The sequence below is a fragment of the Eulemur rufifrons genome, chromosome 24 (genome assembly GCF_041146395.1).
Source record: "Eulemur rufifrons isolate Redbay chromosome 24, OSU_ERuf_1, whole genome shotgun sequence".
NCBI lineage: Eukaryota > Metazoa > Chordata > Mammalia > Primates > Lemuridae > Eulemur > Eulemur rufifrons.
The window spans coordinates 15,531,350-15,553,531 of record NC_091006.1 but is presented as its reverse complement, the minus strand read 5'-3'; the positions used below and the strand labels follow the sequence as shown (position 1 = coordinate 15,553,531).

General features: G+C 49.6%; 2 protein-coding genes across 2 annotated transcripts in view; both read right to left on the bottom strand.

Annotated features, from left to right (window-relative positions):
- Nucleotides 1-22,182, bottom strand: part of LOC138374230 (NACHT, LRR and PYD domains-containing protein 7-like) — a 672,516-nt gene that overhangs the window by 339,574 nt on the left and 310,760 nt on the right.
- On the bottom strand, nucleotides 5,222-11,383 carry LOC138374837 (leukocyte immunoglobulin-like receptor subfamily B member 3). Its single transcript, XM_069458019.1, is given in 14 exon segments — nucleotides 5,222-5,614; nucleotides 5,695-5,837; nucleotides 5,840-5,849; nucleotides 6,726-6,778; nucleotides 7,049-7,086; nucleotides 7,164-7,239; nucleotides 7,553-7,669; nucleotides 8,591-8,641; nucleotides 8,962-9,264; nucleotides 9,513-9,809; nucleotides 10,212-10,514; nucleotides 10,662-10,946; nucleotides 11,129-11,164; nucleotides 11,326-11,383. Coding segments are annotated over 14 exon segments (1,893 nt in total). The 5' UTR covers nucleotides 11,360-11,383; the 3' UTR covers nucleotides 5,222-5,467.

The window sequence follows — 22,182 nt, the reverse complement described above, 5'->3', positions numbered from 1 at the left end:
AGCGAGGCAGGCTTCCCTTTTCTCTGCCTTGAGAAGTTGCCGCAGGCAGGGAAGGAAGGGGCCTGGTCTCTGAGGAAGGTGACAAACATTTGAAATTGAGCAACCCCCTCAGAGACTAGAGCCACTTTGCATGCTGTAGTTGTTTGGGTCCCTTTCTGGAGCTGTTGGGCTTTGAGGTCAGCACAATGAGGTCAGCTTCAATGCAGGGACAAAGCTCTGGGTCCTTTGACACTGCTAAATCACTGTGAAACCTGCAGAGGAACCTCTTAAGTCCACTGCAGCTTACTTGGTCTAAGTGGTCATCCTTCCCCAAGTTGTCACCCAGGTAATGATGGTGGTCAAGGGTCTTGCAATCGCATTCCTTGGAGTGAGGGGTCTGGGTGTCCTAGGTTAGTAGATGGCCGAGGAGTGTAGTCACTGGACTCAGGGGGGCTCCCCTGACTTGGGAGGAATGGGGTGCAGTTGTCTCCCTTTTGAGGATCAAGCTGTCCAGCTGGATGTGGCTCATGTCTGGGGGTCTTCAGATGCAGCAGTCTGGAGTGAGGGGACAGGGAGGAAGGTACATAGTTGGAGTGTTGAAAAGCCCGAGGGCTCTGAGGGAAGGACATGACACCCTCCCTGGGGGTCTTCATCCTCCCTTCTCTGCTGTAGAGAGACAATGAGGGGTGGTCTTGATTCCACTCTCACCCTTAAGTCAATGTATTTGGGGGGTCGGGGATGGGGAATGTGAGTTTGAAATGGCTGTGAGGTGGACATAGGCAGCTGGCATGTGGGTGGCTGGAGTGAGGCTGGTGCTGGGGAGGGGTCAGGACCGGAAATAGTTGGCTGTGGAGCCATCAACCTACTGAGAACAGTGAGACCCCACTGCAAGGGAGTTAGGTGCTGTCGTTAGTGTGAACGGAGGGGGCCCGTCATCACTGGTGTCACGCCAAGAGGCACGTAGTTGGTGTCGCACAATCCTGGAACTCAGGGAAGGATAATATATGGGAAGCCAAGACTGAGCTAGACTGTAGGACACCTTTCTGCGGATTTTAAAAGGTGCCCCAGGACTGTATGACCAGGAAAATGGAGGTTAAGGGTTCTGTGGAGGATTACCTCCAGGAAAAATTGACATTATGTATGAGGTCAAACAGTGCCGTGAAAAAGACACTAGACCCAATCATTCTCAATGGGAATTTGGGAATTCTTAATCAAGGCATAGATATGGAGAAAATTGGAAAGAAACTTAAAGTAAGCATGCTTTAGATCCTCAGAGAGAGTGGCATTATGATTTAAGGGGAATTGTTTAGAAAAAAGGTGTTACGGAAATTTTATAGAGAGAGTTATTGAATGAAAAGACTGGAAAACCCATTTCATAATAGATGAGAGAGAACTGATGAGAAAAATCAGGGAATTGGAAAATGAAATTTAGGAAATACCTCAGAGTGTAGCAAAGACCGTCATAAAAATAGGGACCAATGGATAAAACTAATAATAATCAGGTACCAAAATACACCTATTACGCGTTTTAAGAGGCAAATGAGAGAATGATGAACTGGCAGTAATCAGATAACAATGTTTGGAGATTTTCTAGAAATGAAATCAGACAAGAAAATAACAGCATAGCCTTTGAAGACTGAACTGATACTGGAAGTATATCCCTTGGAAAGCAAGTTGGAACTTTTAGTCAAAACCTAACCAGAGAGGAGGTGCAACAGAGTAGGGGGGTGGTACATCACCCAAAATGACAGATTCGGAAACTGCAGGGCTCTGTCCCTCCCCAAAAGGAATGAATGAGCTGGCAAAAACTGTCAGAATCAACTTTTGAAGAACTGTGGAATCTAGTCAAAACAAACAAACAAACAAAAAACCAGAAGAAGGTTTGGTACAGAAAGAAGCTGCTGCTTTTGGCAAGAGAGCAGCTGGGCATTTTAAATAGCTTGCTTGCCACCCCTCAAACCACAGATCAGCAGCTGGGTGGGCAGCAGCTGAAACTTCTGGGGCAGATTTGCTAGTGCCAGAGGGAGCAATATGGACTTTATTCTCAAAGAACTGTGGTTGTGAGTCTTGACCCATCTGGAAAGTTCTCTTAGTGACTGGTGCAAAGGATTAGTTTTGTTTCTGCATTCCCAAGACTACAGTAGCTTCTGGGAGTCTCTAACCAAAAGTATTTAAAGGCACAGCTATTGGGATTTAGTTGCTTTGGGACAAGAGACACCACTTGGTACAAGCAATAGATAGACCAAGAATCTTGGGAAGGAAGAACTTGGGTAAGGAGATACATGGGAAATATGGTTTAAAATTTTTTTTAAAAAGGTGTTTATTTAGCCAGTTAGTTAGACAGTTTCTTGCTCTGTTGCCCTGGCTGGAGTGCAGGGGCATTATCATTGCTCACTGCAATCTCAAACTCCAGGGTCCAACAGATCCTCCTGCCTCGGCCTCCCATGCAGCTGGGACTACAGGCTCACGCAACGGTGCCTGGCTAATTTTTTCTATTTTTGGCAGAGACGGGGTCTCACTCTTGCTGAGGCTGACCTCGAACTCCTGACCTCAAGTGATCCTCCTGCCTCGGCCTCCCAAAGTGATAGGATTACAGGTGTGAGCCACTGCACTGGCTGGAAATACGGTTTTAAAAAGCTTTTGCATATTACAGGGAATTGAGAAAACCACATGTATGTCAAGGGTAGGACTCATGCTCAGAAAAGAAGACCCTAACTTTTCACCTCTAGCCTTCAGGTCCCATGAAATAGGAAGGGAAAGCTAAAGCTTAGCTCTAAATAACCTGGTTAAGGACTGAAGAAATAATAATACAGAGTTAATCTGTAAAGACAGCCATCCCAAAGTTAATGCAAGACCTGAAGCTGCACATCCAAGGTTCCCAATGAACTTCAAACAGGATAAACCCAAAGATACCCACACTGAGACACTGTCAAATTGTCAAAAGTCAAGGACAAAGAATTTTGAAAGCAAGAGAGAAGTGATTTGTCCTGTATAAGGGATCCATGGTAAGATTAACACAGTTTCATCAGAAGGTAGTGGGATGACACGTGTACAGTGCTAAATGGAAAAATCTGTCCACCAAGAATCTGGCAAAAACTGTTCTTCAGGCTGGGTGTGGTGGCTCATGCCTGTAATCCTAGCACTCTGGGAGGCTGAGGCAGGAGGATCGCTTGAGGTCAGGCTTTGAGACCAACCTGAGCAAGAGCGAGACCTTGTCTTGACTAAAAATAGAAAAATTAGCCAGGCACAGTGGTGCATACCTGTAGTTCCAGCTACTCAGGAGTCTGAGGCAGGAGGATAGCTTGAGGCCAGGAGTTTGAGGTTGCTGTGAGCAAGGCTGACGCCACGGCACTCTGGCCTGAGCAACAGAGTGAGACTCTGTCTCAAACAACAACAAAAAAAAAACCACTGTCATGATGTATTGTCCTTTTTGTATGTTGCTGAATGTTGTTTGTGAATACTTGTTTAAAGATTTACATCTAAGTTCACGTGAGGGATCTTCCTGTGACTGTCCTGTTTTTGTGTCGGGCTTTAATATCAATTTTTTCTGTCTTGATAAAATGTGTTGGGGTATATTTCCTCTTTTTCTGTTCTCAGAGAAAGTTTTTGTAAGTGTGTGTGTGTGTGTGTGTGTGTGTGTCTGGATGTTTCGTAAGTGTCTAAGTGTTTGGAAGAAATCACCAACAACGCTTCCTGAACTGGTGTTTATGCTGTGGAAAAATTTTTGATTACAGAGTCAATGCATTTAATATATGTAAGATGATTCAGATTTTCTATTTATTCTTTTTCTTTCTTTATATTTATTTCTTTATATTTATTTCAAAATATTAAGGGAGTACAATTTAAAAAACATTTTTTTATTTCAGTATATTACGGGGGTACAAATGTTAAGGTTACATATATTGCCTTTGCCCCACCAGAGTCAGAGCTTCAAGTGTGTCCATCCCCCACGTGGTGCGCACCGTACCCATTAGGTGTGAATATATTTTGATACATGGCTTGAGTCAGGGCTATGAGTGTGCCCATCACCCGAATAGTGTTCATTGTACCTGTTAAATGGGTTTTTGCCCTTCCCTTCCTTCCCTCCCACTCACTTGATTTCCAATGACTTACTTTCCTCTGTGTATTTGTGTGCCCACTGGTTAGTTCCAATTTATTAGAGAGAACGTGTGGTGTTTGTTTTTCCCTTCTTGAGATACTTCACTTAGAATAATGATCTACAAAGAACTCAAACAAATCAGCAAGAAAAAAATTAGCAACCCCATTAAAAAGTGGGCAAAAGACATGAACAGAAGTTTTTAAAAAGAAGATAGACAAATGGCCAGCAAACATGGAAGAATGCTCATCACTAATCATCAGGGAAATGCAAATTAAAACCACAATGAGCTATCACCTCACTCTTGTTAGAATGGCTTTTATTTTTTTTAATTTAAGATTGTCTATTTCATGTTCATTTAGTAAATTGTCCATTTTATCTATATTCTCTAATATATTGGAATAAAATTGTTCCTCATGTTCTGTTATCTTTTTAAAATGTGTGTAGGGTCTGTAGTGCTCCCCCTACTTCATGCCTATATGGAAATGTGTGCTTGCTCTCTTTTTCTTGGTCATTTGTGGCTAGGAGTTATAAATTTAATTAACACTTTCAAAAATGAGCTTTTTTGGCTTAATGATTTTCCTCCAATTTTGTCTTCATTAGTAGTTACTCATTATTTCCTTCCTTCTACCTTCATTTGGAATAATTTATTCTTTTTCTAAACTCTTGACATGATCATTGATTTTTTTTTTTTTTTAATTTTTTTTTTTGAGACAGAGTCTCACTCTGTTGCCCAGGCTAGAGTGCCATGGCGTCAGCCTAGCTCACAACCACCTCAAACTCCTCGGCTCAAGTGATCCTCCTGCCTCAACCTCCTGAATAGCTGGGACTGCAGGCATGCACCATCATGCCTGGCTAATTTTTTCTATATATAGTTTTAGCTGTCCATATAATTTCTTTCTATTTCTAGTAGAGACGGGACCTTGCTCTTACTCAGGCTGGTCTCGAACTCCTGAGCTCAAACGTTCCGCCCACCTCGGCCTCCCAGAGTGCTAGGATTACGGGCGTGAGCCACCTCATCTGGCCTGATCATTGATTTTTTTTAAGGCTTTTCCTAATATATTCGTTCATTGTTCTGAATTTTTCCATCGCGTAGGTTTGATGGGTAATGGCGACATCATCATTCAATTTAAAACATTCTCTCACTTCTGTTTTGTTTTCTCATTTAACTCATTGATTATTGAGAAGTCTGTTGCTTAATTTCCAACCTGTGGGGATGTTATTTATCTCCACAGAGTCAGGTGACTCTCAGAAGTTCCTGGAACTTCCTGGTGGTCTTTGTCAGGGGTCCAGGCTGGGGTTCACAGGTTAGTGTCCCCTGGGGGCAGCTCCCGTGCTCTGTAGGGTCCCTGAGTCTCCCTCCGTGCAGTGTGGGGCCTGGGCCCTCCTGGGCTAGTGGATGGCCAGGGCAGCGTACACGCTGGGCTCAGCTGGAGGGTCTCCCTCCTGGGACACAGGACGCGCAGTTGTCTCCCGTCTGAGGGTCAAGCTGTGAAGCTGGGCGTAGGTCACGTCCTGGGGGTCTTCAGATGCGGCAGCCTGAAGTGGGGGAGAGTGAGAGGGAAGGTACGTGGTTGGGGTGGGGGGAGGCCTGGGGTCCTGGGGAGGAAAGGACCCACCTGACTGTCCATCTGCCTGTCCCCTTCCTCCTGTTTGTCCTTCATGTCCAGGAACTCCCTGAATAGTGGGGAAGGAGGGGAGGCCACTCCCCGCCTGAGTGTGGAGCGGTTCACCTGGGCATATGTCACTCCCTGGGGGCTACATCATGTGGGTTCTGCTGAAGAGAGACAGTGACGGGGTCTCCTTGACCGCACTCAACCTCCTGCAGTTACATTTTCACCCTGTTGTCAGGGTGATCCAACTGTCATTTTCGTGATGCAATCTCCAGGGACTTCGTAAGTCCTTGGAGGGCCTGGCTGCTTCCTTCCTGCAGTGCTGACCTCTTGTCCTCACACTCTGGCCCTTGCTCCTTTGGCTCCAGCCACAGGCCCCTGTCCTGACAGAGCCGGCTGCTGCCTCAGGGCCTTTGCACTTGCTGTTTCCTCTGCTGCAGCTGCTGGTGCACTAGACGTTCCTACGGTCCTCTGCACTCAGGCTTCTCCTCAGAGGACACCTGATCACACAGCCCTCCCCTCCTACCTCAGAGTGGCCCCCCTGCCCCCACGCTCTGTCCTGCTCCTTTCTGTATGTTCCCTGACAGCCCTTTGCACCCCTGGCCACTGCGTTTATGTGCACATTGTCTCTCGCCCCCAGGTGAGCTCAGGGAGGCTGGGACAGCTTTGCTCCCTGCTGCGTCTGCAGCTCCTCCCTGGAGCCCGATCAGGAGTGAGCCCCCTGTGAACACTGTTGGGTGAATGAATGAAGGGGCGCCCGGGGACCTGGGTGCTGCATTGATTCACGCAGCCGCTGAGGCCTGGGGGAGCATCTGACACCCAGACGGTCAGACAGAGGACGGGGAGCCGGAAAGGGGCCAGGGAGGAGGGGCCCACGAGGTGGCAGGAAGCCAGGGGAGTGAGGTCACGCAGGCAGGAGGGAGGGTCTACTGTGGGACGACACTGAGAGCCCAGTGAAGGGAGGGCAGGGGAGGGTCCGCTGGGCTAAATGTGGCAACAGGAGGCCTTTGGTGCCCGGAACAGGGCAGGGGTCTCACCCGACTGTCCAGCTCCACCTCGTCCTCAGGCTCTGTGTCCTTCACAGCAGCATCTGCTGGGGCAGAACGAGGGGTTTGTGCCCTGGCAGGACGACCCCCTGGGATCTCTCAGTCCCACCAGCCCCTGCTCTGGTCCCAGATGGGGCCATGGGATCCAGGGAGTGGCTGTGACGTCCCCGAGGCCCCCAGTGTGGGGTTCAGACCATCTCCCCCTGAGCCCCAGACCCTTCCCTGCCTGCCCCTCCCCCACTGCCACTGAACCTTCAGGGCCCCCGTCTCCCCCCAGGGCCCCCCGTCTCCCCCCAGGGCCCCCCTCCTCTCACAGAGCTTTTCTTCCTGGATGTCGGCAGCTGGGCTGGACCTGGGGGAGGACACGGGGTGTGAAGGGCAGTGAGGGGGCCGGGGTGGGTGGAGTCTGGGGTCTTCGGGCGGAATTACCTCCTGTGCAGGCCTCTGCCCTTGGGCTCTGGCTCCGCAGCCCCCGCAGGACGTGGGAGGTCAGCCTCCCTCTGGGCTGGGGGAAGATGGACAGAGTCTCAGCCCCGGGCAGGTCAGGACCCCCCGCCCTGCGCACGCAGCTGGAGAGGAAAGGGGGAACCTGGACAGCCTCCTGCATAGACGCTGCACACCCTGCACGCGGCTGAGAAAGCTCAGCAAACACTGACACTTGCGCACGTGCTGACACTGCCGGCTGCTTTCCAGCGTGCTCTGATTGGAAACTGCGGGAGCAGGTTTTCTAAGCTGACACTCCCCGTCTGTTTGCTCTCCCTTTGGCTGGTGCCCGAGCCCACCCTCGGTTGCCCCTGCGTCCCCCACTCCCCACTCACCCGATGACCTGTGTTTGCCCCGACGCTGGTGTCGGAGGAGGAGGAAGAGGAGGAAGAAGAGCAGCAGGACGAAGGCCACCGACACCCCGATCAGAACCTCCAAGAACCTTCCCTGACCTTGGGAACAAGTGACGTCAGGAGTGAGGAATGGCATCATTAACTGAGCACCTACTGTGTGCAGGCAGGTGCCGGGTCTCTGCATCCATCACCTGGAGCCCTCACCAGTCGTGCAACCTGGGATCGTCCCCCACCCCCACCCATTTCACAGTGGGGGAAACTGAGGCCCAGATGAATTGCCCGCCCCAGGGTGCCCAGCCAGGAGGCAGCAGAGCTGGGAAGTGACCCTGGGGAGGTGACTTTCAGCCCTGTTCCCTCCCCCAGACCTGAGCCCCCAGGTGAAGGGACAGAGCCTGCACGCCCCGCACTGCGGCCCTGCGACCCTCCCTGCGCAGCGTGGCCATTGTGGCAGCGGGTGGGACAGGCCACTGCAGGAGGGGGTCCTGCAGGCTTCCCTGGGAGGCCACAGCAGAAGCCAGAACTGGAGGGAGCTTTGCTGTCGGGGCCAGGCCTCTCCCCTTTACACTTAGAGAAACTGAGGCCCAGACAGGGAAGGGCTTGTCCACGCCGTGTCTCCAGAGGAGTCTGAACGAATGGCTTAACTCAGCCCCTGCCTCCCCTGGACCCCGCCCCACCTCCCCACACGGAGCCCCTCACTCAGCACTCTGGGGCCTGACCCCGTGGGAGGAGGGGCTGATCCTCAGGCCTCCTGGTCAGGACGTGGGGGCGGGGGCTGTCTGCTCCCCACTGCAGCCCCGCCCCGCCCCCAGGCTGGGCCCAACATCTCCCCTGCCTGGGCCCCCCACCCCTCACCAGACCAGCCCCAGAGCCCTGGGGGCCTGGGGTCCCCGCATTTCTGCCTGACTCCCACCCGCTGGACACAGCCCATCCTTGAGAATTTGAGGGAAGGAGATGGGGCGACTCAGAACTGCCCTGGGGCAGGCTGTGCTGCCTCTGAAACAAGATACTTCAGTGACTTACCAGGTACTGAGGGGGGCCCTGTGATTGGGGGGCCGGAGTGCCCAAATGTTCCTGGGAATAATGGCAAGAAGACGGTGAGGGGCTGGGGCTGCTCTGAAGTCCCCTCGTCCACTCAAACTCTTCTACTCCTGTCCTGCGGCCTCCCTAAGGCCATCCCTCCACCCACCTGGCACCTCCTGGACTTCAGGTGATGTGGGAGGGGGTGGGGCACCTGGGACGGCCCCTGTTGGCCTCCTGCCCTTGGAGGGGTGAACCCCTCTGGCTGAGCCTCCCCCAGAACCCCCTCACCCCATCCCAGCCCAGAGCTCTCCTGGGGCAGGGCCCTGAGCTGACCCTTTGAGTTCCGAGAGGACAGGGTCAGGGGTCCTCACCTGAGACTACCAGCTCCACGGGGTCACTGGGCAGTGACAACAGGTAGGGGGAGGTGCTGAATAAGCCATAGCACCTGTAGGTCCCCCCATGGTCTGAGGTCACAGGACTCATGGAGAATTCAGACTGGTACTGTTGAGCTGTGTACTTTGATCTGAGACGCAGGGAGGTATTGGCTGCCCCCTCCTTGGTCAGAAGGAAAGTGTCCATCACACTCTGTGACTGACACAGCAGGGTCACGTTCTCTCCTGAGGCCACCGTGAGGCCCGGCTGTGCCAAGAGGGAGGGTCTGTTACGGAGCTGTCCTAGAGAGAGGAAGGAGGGGTGGGGGCAGCCCCCACCTCATTCTGAGCTGAGACCTCCCCAGGGCCTCTCTCTGAGGACCCTCGAGTCTCTGTCTTTGTGATCTCTGAGTCTCCCCCTCCCCCGACCCCTGTCTCTCTGTCCCTCCCTCCCTGAGACCCACCCCTCATCTGGCCATCACCCCCTGGGGCTCTCCAGGCAGGGCCTGTGCAGAGTCTGGGTCCCTGACTGACCCCACTGGGCTCCTCACCTGAGATCAGGATGTCCAGGGGGTCACTGGGGGCCGACCACTCGGAGGAGAGGTTGTGTCCACCGTAGCATCTGTACCGGCCCCCGTGGGAGCTGCTCACAGGGCCCAGGGAGAATTTGCCCTGAGACAGCCCAGCCTGGGGCTGCCGGCCAGGGCGCTGGGATAGGACACGTCCCCCCTCCTGGGACAGAGCAAATCTGTCATAGCCGACATCAGAGTGACACTGGAGGGTCAGGTTCTGTCCAGGGGCCAGGACAGGGCCCTGTGGTGTGAGCAGGGAGGGCTTCCTAGACACACCTGGGGGGAAGGGCACGCCATGGGCTGCAGGGGCTGGTTCCTCCCAACACCTCCCGTGTCCTGTCCTGGCCCTGCAGGTCCCACTGTCTCTCACACTCTGGGTCTCTAGACCTAGGAGCTCTTTCTTCACACTTGGGGCCATGTTGGAGACATTTCAGACAAATGGGGTGATGCGTCCTCATCTGACTGAGCTTCAGGACGTAGCAGCAAACAGCCCCTCCCAGGTGAGTGTGACTGAGGGACGTCCCTCCCTCACACAGCCTCCCTGGGGTCTCCCTCATTCCTCAGCCGGTCCTCCATCACCTTGCTATGGAGTCCCTACCATGGCCTGTCATCAACCAAACTCCCAACAATTTGTCTGGTGTCCCCAAATTGTATAAGAGAAGGTCGTGGCTTCCTCACCTGAGACCAGGAGCTCCAGGGGGTCACTGGGGCCCCTCCACACCCAAGGGTTGTTCCTGTAATAGCCATAGCATCTGAACGTCCACCTGGGGCTGGGGGTCACGGGGCCCACAGGGAACAGGGCCTGTGACCACCCATAGGAGTTTCGCTGTGAGTCCTCTGTCCAGTAGAGCTTTGGTTCTCCTTCCTTAGTCAGAATGAACTTGTCAAATCCCAGCCATGAGCCACACTGGAGGGTCAAGTTTCCTCCTGAGGTCACGACAGGGCTGGTCAGGGCTGAGAGGGTGGGTTTGCCGTAGGATGCTAGGAGAGAAGGAGGCAGCCGTGTAAATGGGGCCCACACCTCCCACATCACCCCCAGCGCTGGGCTGTGAGAGGAAGACACCCCTCAGAGAAGAACCCCTTCCTGAGGGCAGAGCCTGGGGCTGGGACACCCGAGTGTCCTCTCACCTTTCATCACCAGGTCCAGGGGGTCACTGCGCTCTGACCATCCAGCAGGGCTGTGATAGAAACAGTGATATCTCCCTGCATACTGCTCTGTCATGGATAGGATGTTGAACTTGGCCTTGTTCCCAGGCTCCAGTGGTTTCTGTGTGTCCCAGGACGCTGATCTTCCTTCTTTCTCCAGACGGTACTCCTTGGCATCCAGGGTCCCCTGACACCAGATGGTAGCAGGGCTCCCCCAGGTAATCACAGAGTCTGGCTCAGCCCAGAGGGTGGGTTTGGGGAGGGTCCCTGGAACGAAATCAGAGACTGGGTCCCAAGATGTCCCCACCACTCAGATCCAAGCTTTCAGCCCAGGACCCTCCAGATGTCCCCATCTGTCAGAACTGCTGTTCCCCATCCTCAGTTGCCCAGGGCTGTCCCCTTGTCCCCAATGAAGAGGAGCGACCTGGGACAGCTGGGGACAGACTCACCTGCCTGCACGTGAGTCCTGGTGCCCAGACTCAGCCCTGGAAGAGATTTCCCTGTGAGAGATTTGCCCATCAAAGGGTGAGCACATCCTCTCCTCCTGGAGTGTCCTGAGCCCCTGGGGTCTCCTGCTAGAGCAGGGCCTGGCTGTGGGGTGGGGTCCCTCCCAGACCAGGCCTCCCCTCCCCTCTTCCTGTCTCACCGAGGCAGAGCAGGGCCGTGAGGGTGGGGGTCATGGCGTCTCCTCCCACTGGCCCTGGCTGTGCAGATGGATGAGACCACGGTGCCTGCAGGACAGACAGACACTGTGGGCTGTGGCCACTTCGAGGCTGGGTCCTTCCTGTTATGGGGTTGTCACATCAGCAGCCCCACAGGAAGGGGAACTTCCAACCCACTCCAGAATTCTAGTTCTCATTTCTCCAGGGCTGGGGCTGGGGCAGGCACCAGGGTGTCTGAAGACATTTCAGACAGAAATGGGGTCTCCTTGACCTCTCAAGCCACTTTCTGCCTCATCTGTCCTCATGTTACTGAAGTTTAGGACATAGCGGCCAACAGACCCAGTGCCTTCTACGTTGGCCCCTCCCTGGTGAGGGTGATGAGGGCCCCTCCTCCCTCTCGGAGCCTCCCCACGGGGCCTCCTTCCCTCCTTCAGCCCAGCGCTGCGGGTCCTCACCACGGCAGTCGTCTCACCGCCCTGGAGATGCCTCAGGGAAGCTGCAGGTTCGGGCCCACGGCAGACTCCGACCAGCAGAGGCACACGGGCATCTGACGGTGCAGTTCACGTTGAGCTGCCTTGTGGCCGTGAGCACAAAGGGGACATACAGGGCAATAAGGGAAGAAAAGTGACTCCTCTCCTGGGGGTAGTCTGTGGGTTTTCATTCTACCAAACAGTCCCCTTCTTGGGCTTCTCCTCCCCTTTCACTATTTTTAGCAGCAGCGTCACCTGCCCCTCCCTGGGAACCAACCTCTCAGCCACTCCGGCCTCCTCATCCCCTGGTTTCCTCGGGCAGGTGCTGCTCAGGGTTTTGGGAACAATTACTTATGTTTGAGCTGTGATTTGGGGCATTGGGTGGGGAGTTGATTTTTACTTAATTCCTGATTATCATCCACCGCCGGTGTGAGCTGGGCAGTAAATTCCCATCTCTGAGCCTCAGTTTCCTCATTTGGAGCACGTGGTCAGGAACCCCATCCTCACAGTGGGTGTGGGGTCAGTGGTGTCTGGGCGATGGGAGGGGCTCAATCCTGGTTAATTACAGACCAGGTTAAGACACGAGGGGTGAGGACATGAGAGGACCCTGGCGTCGCGATGCATAGTCGAGGTGGACGATTGATGCCCCCAACTCCTCCCAGCGCTGAGAAATGCACATGTAGTGTGTCTGAAACACGCACATCCTCAAAATCATGAGCAGAAAAAGACATGAAGTTTCCCCAAATGGAGTCGTACCCACATCAAAAAACAGAGGCCAAAGCTGAGTGGCCGCAGGTACCTGGGACCATCAGGGGATCATTAGGGTGGAGGTTCCCACTGCTGTGCGGACACAGGCCAGGGCGGGGTCAGGGCTGGTGACGCAGGTGGGAGGCTGTTTTGTGCAGCCACACCTGAGGCTGGAGTGGACCCAAAAGCAGTGCAGGGCAGTTCCCTCAGGGACTGCTCCGCCCTCCCAAGATGGGGCTGGTGGGACCCCAAAGAGAGAGGCGCTGGATTCCAGGTGTTCTGTCCACAGCACTTATCAGGAGGACGTCCAGACACAGGGGGTGCAGCGTGTCCTCGAGACGTGCAGCCAGACATAAGCTGTCCTATCCTGTGTTTCAACCTATGAAAAACAAAACAAAACAAAAAAACAGTAGAGAAAATTATCTCTAAATACAAGTCATCGGCCGGGCGAGGTGGCTCACGCCTGTAATCCTAGCACTCTGGGAGGCCGAGGTGGGCGGATCATTTGAGCTCAGGAGTTCGAGACCAGCCTGAGCAAGAGCGAGACCCCATCTCTACTAAAAATAGAAAGAAATTATATGGACAGCTAAAAATATATATAGAAAAAATTAGCCGGGCATGGTGGTGCATGCCTGTAGTCCCAGCTACTCGGGAGGCTGAGGCAGTAGGATCGCTTGAGCTCAGGAGTTTGAGGTTGCTGTGAGCTAGGCTGACGCCACGGCACTCACTCTAGCCTGGGCAACAGAGTGAGACTCTGTCTCAAAAAAAATAAAAAATAAATAAATAAATAAATACAAGTCATCCCTCAGTATACGTGGGGGATTGCTTCCAGGACCCTGCACACATACCAAAATCAAGTAGAGGGAGGAGCAGTCACATTGGATTCTTGAAGTTGGCCATGAAGGGAGTACGTACACACAGTAATCAGCAAATGCCACAAATAAAGGCTTTTGAAAACATACGTTCAAAAACTGGCTCTCTCCCCCAGAGAGCCAGTTCATCAGCACAACACCACACTTTCCCATCACAGGTGTGTGGATTCCCAGTGATGACATTTATAGAGAAATTACCAGGTAGCATTTGATGAAGAATGATGGTATTTAGAGCTCATTTTGGACTGATCTTATCCAAGCAGGAATCTGATTTTTGTCCATTTATCCACCTATTTAAGCCCAGTTCCGTGTTTTGAGCTGAAGAGGTAGAAAATCAATCGCACATACCAGGGAATGTGCTAGTTAAAAAAAAAAAAAAATGTCACATGACAGTGGAGCAGAGCACGAGGTGCAAACAGATGTGAGCTCCAACCTGCCCTGGGGGATGTGCCCTCACGGCACAGGGGGAGGACGGAGGGAGGGACAGTCAAGGAGAGTCAACAAGGGGACAGAGGGCAGCACCACAGAGTGGGGGAGGCAGAGTCCCCTACAGACACGCGGACCTCGCCCTGCACCTGACCCTGTCTCCTCCCTGCAACATGACAGCTCCCCAACTTCTGCCCCAGACTTTCTTCCAGAAACTGCTGGGGTCATCAGATTGTTGATGCCACCATGACTGGTACAAATGTATTATGTATCTTTGAGAAGGGGAAGTCGGGTAAAGTCTAGTTGCCATACACCAAAAGGTCCAGTGGCAGTGGGAAGTGACCTGGGGACAGCCTTACAGTTCTGGGGTCATGTTGTGTTCGTATTTTAAAAGTCTGAAAAATTTGTTGGAGACTGTGGGAGAGGGAACCCGGAAGTACTTGTGTGCCAATTGGGTCATTTTCTCAGGACTTCAATGTGAGAGGTCATGAATCAGGGACAATTTGGTCCATTGGCATTTTGGGGCAGGACAGGGCATAGGTTGGGCTTCAACCACAGCTACGTGTCCTGATCAAAGTGCTGCCTTCTTTAATCCATTTCCTCCTTTCTACTTCCGGTGACGGAGCTTGGTAATCAGACAGGCGGAGGCTCACCTGGGAGGTGGCTGTGGTCAGGGTCAGGAGCAGGAGCGAGGGGAAGAAGGTGACACTCAGAGGTGGTGGACATGGCTGGGGCGGGGCTGCCCTAGCATCTCGGTCCCCACACGACTGCCCAGAGCCCCAGGACTGTGGGCGGAGGGGTGAGCCTGCACCTTCTCATCAGCCGAGTCCTCAGGAGTCCGTGTGTCTTCAGGGAGGGCTGCAACAGTCCTTGTTTTTAACAGTTGGCCAGCACAGGTCAGAAAGCCTCCTTGTTCCCAGAGCATCCCAATGTCGTGAGCCACTCTGAAGGCAGAGCGAGTGTCGTATAAACGCTCTCTGTCTTTCCCTGGGCCCCAAGGCAGGCCCTGGCCAAGCATGGAGTTCAGCCTGCTGGGCAGACTTAGCGCCGGGAACAAGACCAGACTGTGTTACATCGTGAAGGGAGGTAACAGCAAGACCCCTTCGGTAGGCGCCTGTGGGGTCTCTGAGGTCGGACCCATCAGGAAGCCATCGTACTCTGGTCAGGAAGGGGAGTTTCGTGGAGGTCCCCTCGGGGCATCGGGAGTTGGACTGTGGGAACCACAGTCATGATCTCATCACCAGGGAGAGGAAGTGAGGTAGCAGGGTGGGGCGCAGGGCGGCAAGGAGGGGGAGGGAAAGGATTTCCTAGCTGGCGAGGCCGCTGGCAGAGAGGTGCTGAGTGTGGCGGGGTGGAGAAGGGCTCCCACAGATGAGGGACACGCACCGTGGGTGGGGAGCCCATAACTGTCTTTTCGGTCATCTTTCCTGGGGTGGAGACGGCTGCGTCTGCACGTGGACGGGGGGAGCCCCGGGCTGCTGATCAAGGTGTTGGCTGTGGCACCCAGCGGGGCAGTGTCGCCCACCACGGCCCCGAGTCAGGACACCAAGGCCAGTGCCTTCTCCATCGCGAATAAGGAAAAGGGCAAGTTACAGCTGGGGTGGCCCAGAATAGGGGCCAGGGCCTCTGGTGTTTGATTTCCTCAAAAGCGTGTTGAGGTTCAGAAGTCCATAGAATGGCGTCTGTGTTAGTTTCTTGAAGAAAGTCATAAAGTGGTTGAATTAATTGAGAAAAATTAGGAGCCAGGCATGGCAGTAGCTTTCAGCCCCTAGAACTTATGTAATTGTCTTTTTATTTGGGGAATGTGAAACTTAAAATGCCTTGGATTCCTTTATGGTCCATATCAGACCATGGAGTGTTACGAGGTGACCCATGAACTTGACAGAGATTTCACGACTTGGAGCTTTGGTTTGGAGACCTCGTGTCCCTTGGAAGCCAACCTGTGAAGGAGGTAGAGGGTGTCCTGTAAACAAACATCCTCTGGAGGGGAGCAGAGGAGCGAGTCACCCCCATCCTGCAGCAAGGTGGACCCAGGAGGGAACAGGACCCCAGCTAAGTCAGCTCTAAGAGCTGGGGAGAGGCAGGTGGAGCCGCCAGGGTGTCCCTGTGGGGGCAGCACAGGCGTAGTGGCCGCCCCCAGTGAAGGCAGAAGGTGGCTACAGGAATGCTGAGAAAGGCACTGCAGAGACCTACAGCTGCAACCTGCGAGGTGCTGGGAGGAATGTGTGAAAGGAGCGTATGTGGGTCTGGTCCGACAGGGTGGCGAGGTGGGACAGTGTTGCCAACAGCTCTGCGACCCTGCGGGAATCTCCAACCTTTCCCGTGTGGTTTATGTGCAGGCAGGCGGGTGTATTACAAGGGCCAGGGCAGGGAGGCGCGAGTCTCCTCTGGGTAAATCCTCCAGGGGTGGGGGGGGGAGGGAGAAAGAGGGAGACAGAAAATGTATCCCACTTGGAAAACAGAGAAATTCAGCCATAATGTAGCAGAAGAGGAGAAAGATGAAGAGCACAGGGTTAGGAAGCAGATCCCTGGGGGAATTAAAGTTGAGTACAAATAGAAAATTAAATCTCGGGACAAGTTAAAATCGGGCAGGGCGGCCGGGCACCCACCCTCTCTGGGCCAGGACAGAGACCTCCCATTTTAAAAATATTGTTTTTTCAAATATATAATAACATTTAACTCATACCTGCATTTTTGGGTTATTTTATTTTTGTATTTTTAAAAGAATTTATAAATAATAATTGTATATATTTATCGAGTACAATGAGATGTTTGTAAATATTTCCATTTGCAGCTCTGTCCAGGAGGGATCTTTCCAGAGACTTGTCCTTGGCAGTCTTGTTATCAATTGTTGGAAAGACACCCACACAAGCTAAACCAAACGGGTTGCTCTCGCCCCCTAGTGGTGTGCAGAGTAATTTTAGTTTTAATCTGAGTGGTGAGAGCGCCTCTGACCCTGTAAATGGGGTGGAGACGACAGACACATCCCAGCCCACGGTGGACTCGGGGCTCTCCTGTCCTGTGTGACTGCATGCATGTGTGTGTGCGAGTGTGCATGGAGTGCAAGTGTGGGGTGTGTGAGTGTGTGTGTATGCATGTGTGTGAGTCCGTGCGTGCATGTGTGAGCGTGTGCGTATAGGTGTGGCTAGGTGGGGTCAGCTCTCTGCCTTCTCCCGGCCACACCTCCCCTGAGCCCCTCCTCATTCATCCCTGCTACACACGCTCCATCAGGAAACACTGACCCCAGCTCTAAGTCCAAAGGTGAACAAGCTCAGGGGACCTAATGTGCAGCGTGGATGGTGATGGACGTGCCAATGAATTTGACTGTGCTAATCATCGCACAATGTACTGTACACATATGTCAAATCGTCATATTCTATACCTTGAAAATACTCAATGATTGTTAATTAAATACTTTTTTAAATACTTTTTTTTTTTAAAGGAAAAAGAATGCTGACACCTCCTTTGTAGCTCTCGTTTCCCCCACTCAGCTTTGAACAGCTGTGAAGGCAGAGACTGGGTCCGAGTGACCTGTGCACCCAGGACCCAGCACAGGGCTGCCAGATGTTAGGGCTTTAAAACTATTTAGTGACGCACAAAGTGAAGCAAGACCCAGAGAACAGGGCTCAACTCCCAGTTGTATACACATAGCCCAGCGTCAAGGTCAGCAGCTGAACTCTAGGGAGGTCTGTAGGGTCAGCTGAGCAGATAATTACAACAGAGTCTCTGTGGTACTTGGGGAGTGATTCACAGGAGACATCGGGGACCAGCTGGGAGGCTGCAAGACTGTTCAGGACATCAGCTGGGTGGCTGCAGCGGGGTCTCTGGAAACAGCCCGGTGACTGTAGGTGGGTCTGTTTGAAGTGTGCACTTCAGTAGTATACATTTTATTCATGTTGGTGTGCAGTCATCACCACCATTCCTGTCCAAAACTCATTCATCTTCCAACTGAAACTCTGTACCCGTTAAAGACCATCTCCTCATGTTTCCTCCTACCAGCCCCTGGTAACAAATGTTCTCTCCTTTTATCTCCATGGGACTGACTATTCTAGGTACTTCAAATAACTAGAATCACATAATGTGTGTCCTTTTGTGACTGCCGTATTTCACTTAGCAAAATGTCTTCAAGTTTTATCCATGGGAGGCATGTGTTCATCACAATTTCACCCCATTTTAAGATTCCATACTACTTCATCGTGTGTCTATGCCACCATTGGTATATCCACTCATCCATCAGTGGACAGTTGAGCTGTTTATACTTTTTGGTTATTGTGAATAATGCTGCTATGTACATAGGTATATGAATAGCTGTTCAAGTCTCTGCTTTGATTTCTCTTGGATATATAAGCAGAAGTGAAATTGCCAGATCATATGGTAATTCTTTACTTTTTTGAGGAACTACCATAAATATATTTGGGTAATAATTTACAATATGCTCCTTTTTTGGTAGTCTAATAAGCAATATGAAGCCATGGTTATTATCATTTTTATTCAATACCGAATCCCCAAATCCTTGCACATTAACTGGCACAATATATATGCTTACAAATACTGGGGAAGAAGTGATTAGATAAATGATGCAGTGTTCTGGAGGAAAGTTATACTCCACAGACCATTCCTAGAGCATTTCTGTTCCTTGTCCAGCAGGCAAAGCAGGACTGTGAGACTCGGGCATCACTGACAATGAACACAAAGGGGCTGAATGTCGGGAAGCCTGAAGCCACCAGGACAGAGATGCTCCTCAGCCAATGGCTTGGGTTGTGTATCTGGGTTATCTGATATGACAAAATAGAAGCTAGAGCATGAAAGGAGACAAACATGCTCACCAGGATGAGGATAGTGTGTGTGGCTCTGGTTTCATGGGAAGTTCTGGGGGAGAGGCTGCTGCTGCGGATGTGTTGGACTCTCTGCTTGTGCCTGTGCAGGACGAGGACCATGGAGCCGCTGGTCCAGACCATGAGGCCCAAACACGTACCATCCATGAACAAGACTATGACTGCAGTTACTGAGAATAGCAACCTCCCTGGATCGAGTGAGAAACAGTACAGATATATTTTGTCCATACTCTTATTTTTGCTAATCATTGGGCCAGTTATGTACCTTACAATATAGCTATGTACCGCAAGGTGCAAGACCCAGCAGAGGAAACAGCAGAAAGCAATGCACTTTGGGGATCTAATACGAAGGTCCATCCACCTAGAGATGCTGGGACAAAGTTTAATGGCCTGAAAGCCACTGAGGAGGCAGGTGGTGCTGAGGGAAACCCCTCTGGCCACTCTGTGTAAATAGAAGACAAGTTTACATCCAGCCCCATCCAGGAAACCTTCCAACCCAAAAGCTGCAAGGGTCTGAGGGATCCCTTTAGAGCAAAGAACCAAGTTGTTAGCTAAGACCAGCTGGCTGAGAATCAAGTCTCTGGGTTTCAGTATTTGTGCAGTGAGAAAAGAAAAGCTGTAAAAGCAAAGGAGTGAAGAATTCCCAAGGATTCCAGCACTAGTCTGAATGAGAAAGGTAATGCCCCAATTTAAGTTAACAGGAACCAATCCTTCCATTGAGAGGAGATGGTGTAGTTTGATTTTATTTCAAAGAAAGGAATCTAGAGAGTGAAAAAGACAATTAGGTTAATGTCATTGCATCCAGAAAATGCCTTTTCTCACACAACCCATTATTCCAAGTGAATACATTAAGAACGTGTCTTTTGTAAGTACAAGGCTATTTCTTGCAAAATTATCATATGTCACACCACAATGTCTGGACCCCACCCAACCTCAATCAAAGAGAGCCTGAATGAATCCCTGTGCGTCCCACAGTGGAGCACTGGGAACGTGGTGAGGGAGCTCTCTTGACGGCCGACCCTGCAGGACATACAGTTATGGGGGAATGAGAAAAAGAAACACCCAAAACATCATGATTATTTTACTATGTGTATATATATTTAAGTACATATATAATTAACCAAATAGTACACCTTAAATATATACATTTTAAAAAATACACCAAGAAGACAAATAAAATGTGTCTCTCGTTTAGGTGAGACTTATTGACTCCCAGTGAACTCACAAATGGACAAAACCGGTGTATATTAAGGATGCACTATCTCTCGTACTATTTTTTTCATTATTTTTCTGTGTTAAAGAGCACCCTTTCCACCATTACAGTGGTTATAATTGGCAGCACATGAGAAATTTTGGAAAGAAGACTCCAGTGCTGGAACCTGCCATTTATAAAATTCAATATGTCTCTAATAAATACAACCAAGAAGGCACAGAGAAGTACAAGCACGGATGTCTATCCTGGTAACCACAAAATCATCTTTAGCCTTTGGAAATGATCCAGTTGCAACTTGCTAAATAAAATGCTAAACAGAATTACATGAATTTCAAGGCCGGGCGTGGTGGCTCACGCCTGTAATCCTAGCACTCTGGGAGGCCGAGGCGGGTGGATTGCTCAAGGTCAGAAGTTCGAGACCAGCCTGACCAACAGCGAGACCCCGTCTTTACTAAAAATAGAAAGAAATTGTCTGGCCAACTAAAATATATATAGAAAAAATTAGCCGGGCATGGTGGCACATGCCTGTAGTCCCAGCTACCCGGGAGGCTGAGGCAGTAGAATTGCTTAAGCCCAGGAGTTTGAGGTTGCTGTGAGCTAGGCTGACGCCACGGCACTCACTGTAGCCCGGGCAACAAAGCGAGACTCTGTCTCAAAAAAAAAAAAAAAAAAGAATTACATGAATTTTATTAATATTTATGAGTTTTGAAGGCACATAAATGCTAAGTCAAACAATTATTTACAGATTTTTGTTTCTAGAGACTATTATATTTGAAATTGTGGTAAAAGTTGCTTAGGAAAATCTGTGTAACTATACAAATCAACTATGCCATCAAATAAATGTGGGAGGAATTTTGCAAGAAAATGAAGGATGTAAAATAAGACTTGAAAAAAGTTTAAAAAAAACCAAGCTATATTCTGCATAGAATCATTCAATATTTTAAATAATTTGACCAACAAAATATGGGCACATACACAATGTATTTTATAACCAATTCCCAACATTTCTAAATATCCTGTTTTGGTAAAATACAAGCCTGAACTGAGAGATAAAACTGATTAAAATAGGAGGAATAACTTTACAAAATATTTTTAAAATTACAAATATAACTTAGTAATAGCAAGCTGAGGATATACAACTGTCTAGAAGAAAATTTGAAGTATATAATGGCTACATAGATACAGAGATTAAATATTTGTTAGAGCTACTGATATTAAAGTAGAGAGCTTATAGAATTATAGGTATGAAAAATATCAGGACTTAGTGTGTAAATAAAAATTTGTTTGAAAATGACTTGAAGTTTATTAAGTACATAACATTAAAGTATTTCGACACTAAGTTGGAAAAATAAGGCCAATTTCTTCTGGATGTCATTTAGCCAAATAAATATATTTATACAAGGGCATATAAGCATACAAATTAATATCTATTATGCTCAGCAAATTGGACTCATGTTTTTAAAATTTTAAAAGTCATATTTTAAAAATAAGTCATTCATAAAAACATCAATTGAAGGCAGACATTTACTAAGTAATAAAACCAAGGAGCCATACAATAATTTTAAAATATTAATATTTAAAATAGCAAAACTTATCCAAGATTAAAGACACAAAATATGAAAATCAGGATAAGAATATATTGAATATATTCTTATAGAGAAAAATTTTAAAAAATGAGAGTATGTATAAGATTTTAAGTGCCCATTTTAAACAGTCAAATAAAAGAGAATATTTTTTTTAAGCAGGAAAATCATGTAAACAAGCATTTCTTAGGAAAAAACCCCACAAATATAATGTTTTTCTCAGATATTATCAGACAAATACAAGTTAAATTTTAAAAGATATATATTTTTCACTTAAACATACATTTCTGTGCCAAGTGTTTAATTTAGGGTCATAGCTTTGCTTTGCATAATGATTCTTCTTAATTGAGCTTTGCATTTTCATGTCTAGTCAAAAATAAAAATGAATTAATTATAATTTCTACATTTGACATTATTTAAGGTAAGATGAGAATAGATCCTACATTTATATGATGCTGTAGTTACAAGATGTAGTTTTTGTAGTGACACTTAATTTGATGAAAAATTTTATAATACCCTAAAATGTAGATTTTTTATAGAATTTAAATTGGGATTCATAAAAACAAAAACTGTCTATATTTGTGTAATACTATTGTTCCTGTTTAATAATTAACAAGTTATTAAATTATAATGTTATTTAACTGGCATTAAAATTTCAGAAATATTAGAATGTTGGTAAAATAAAATTAGTTACG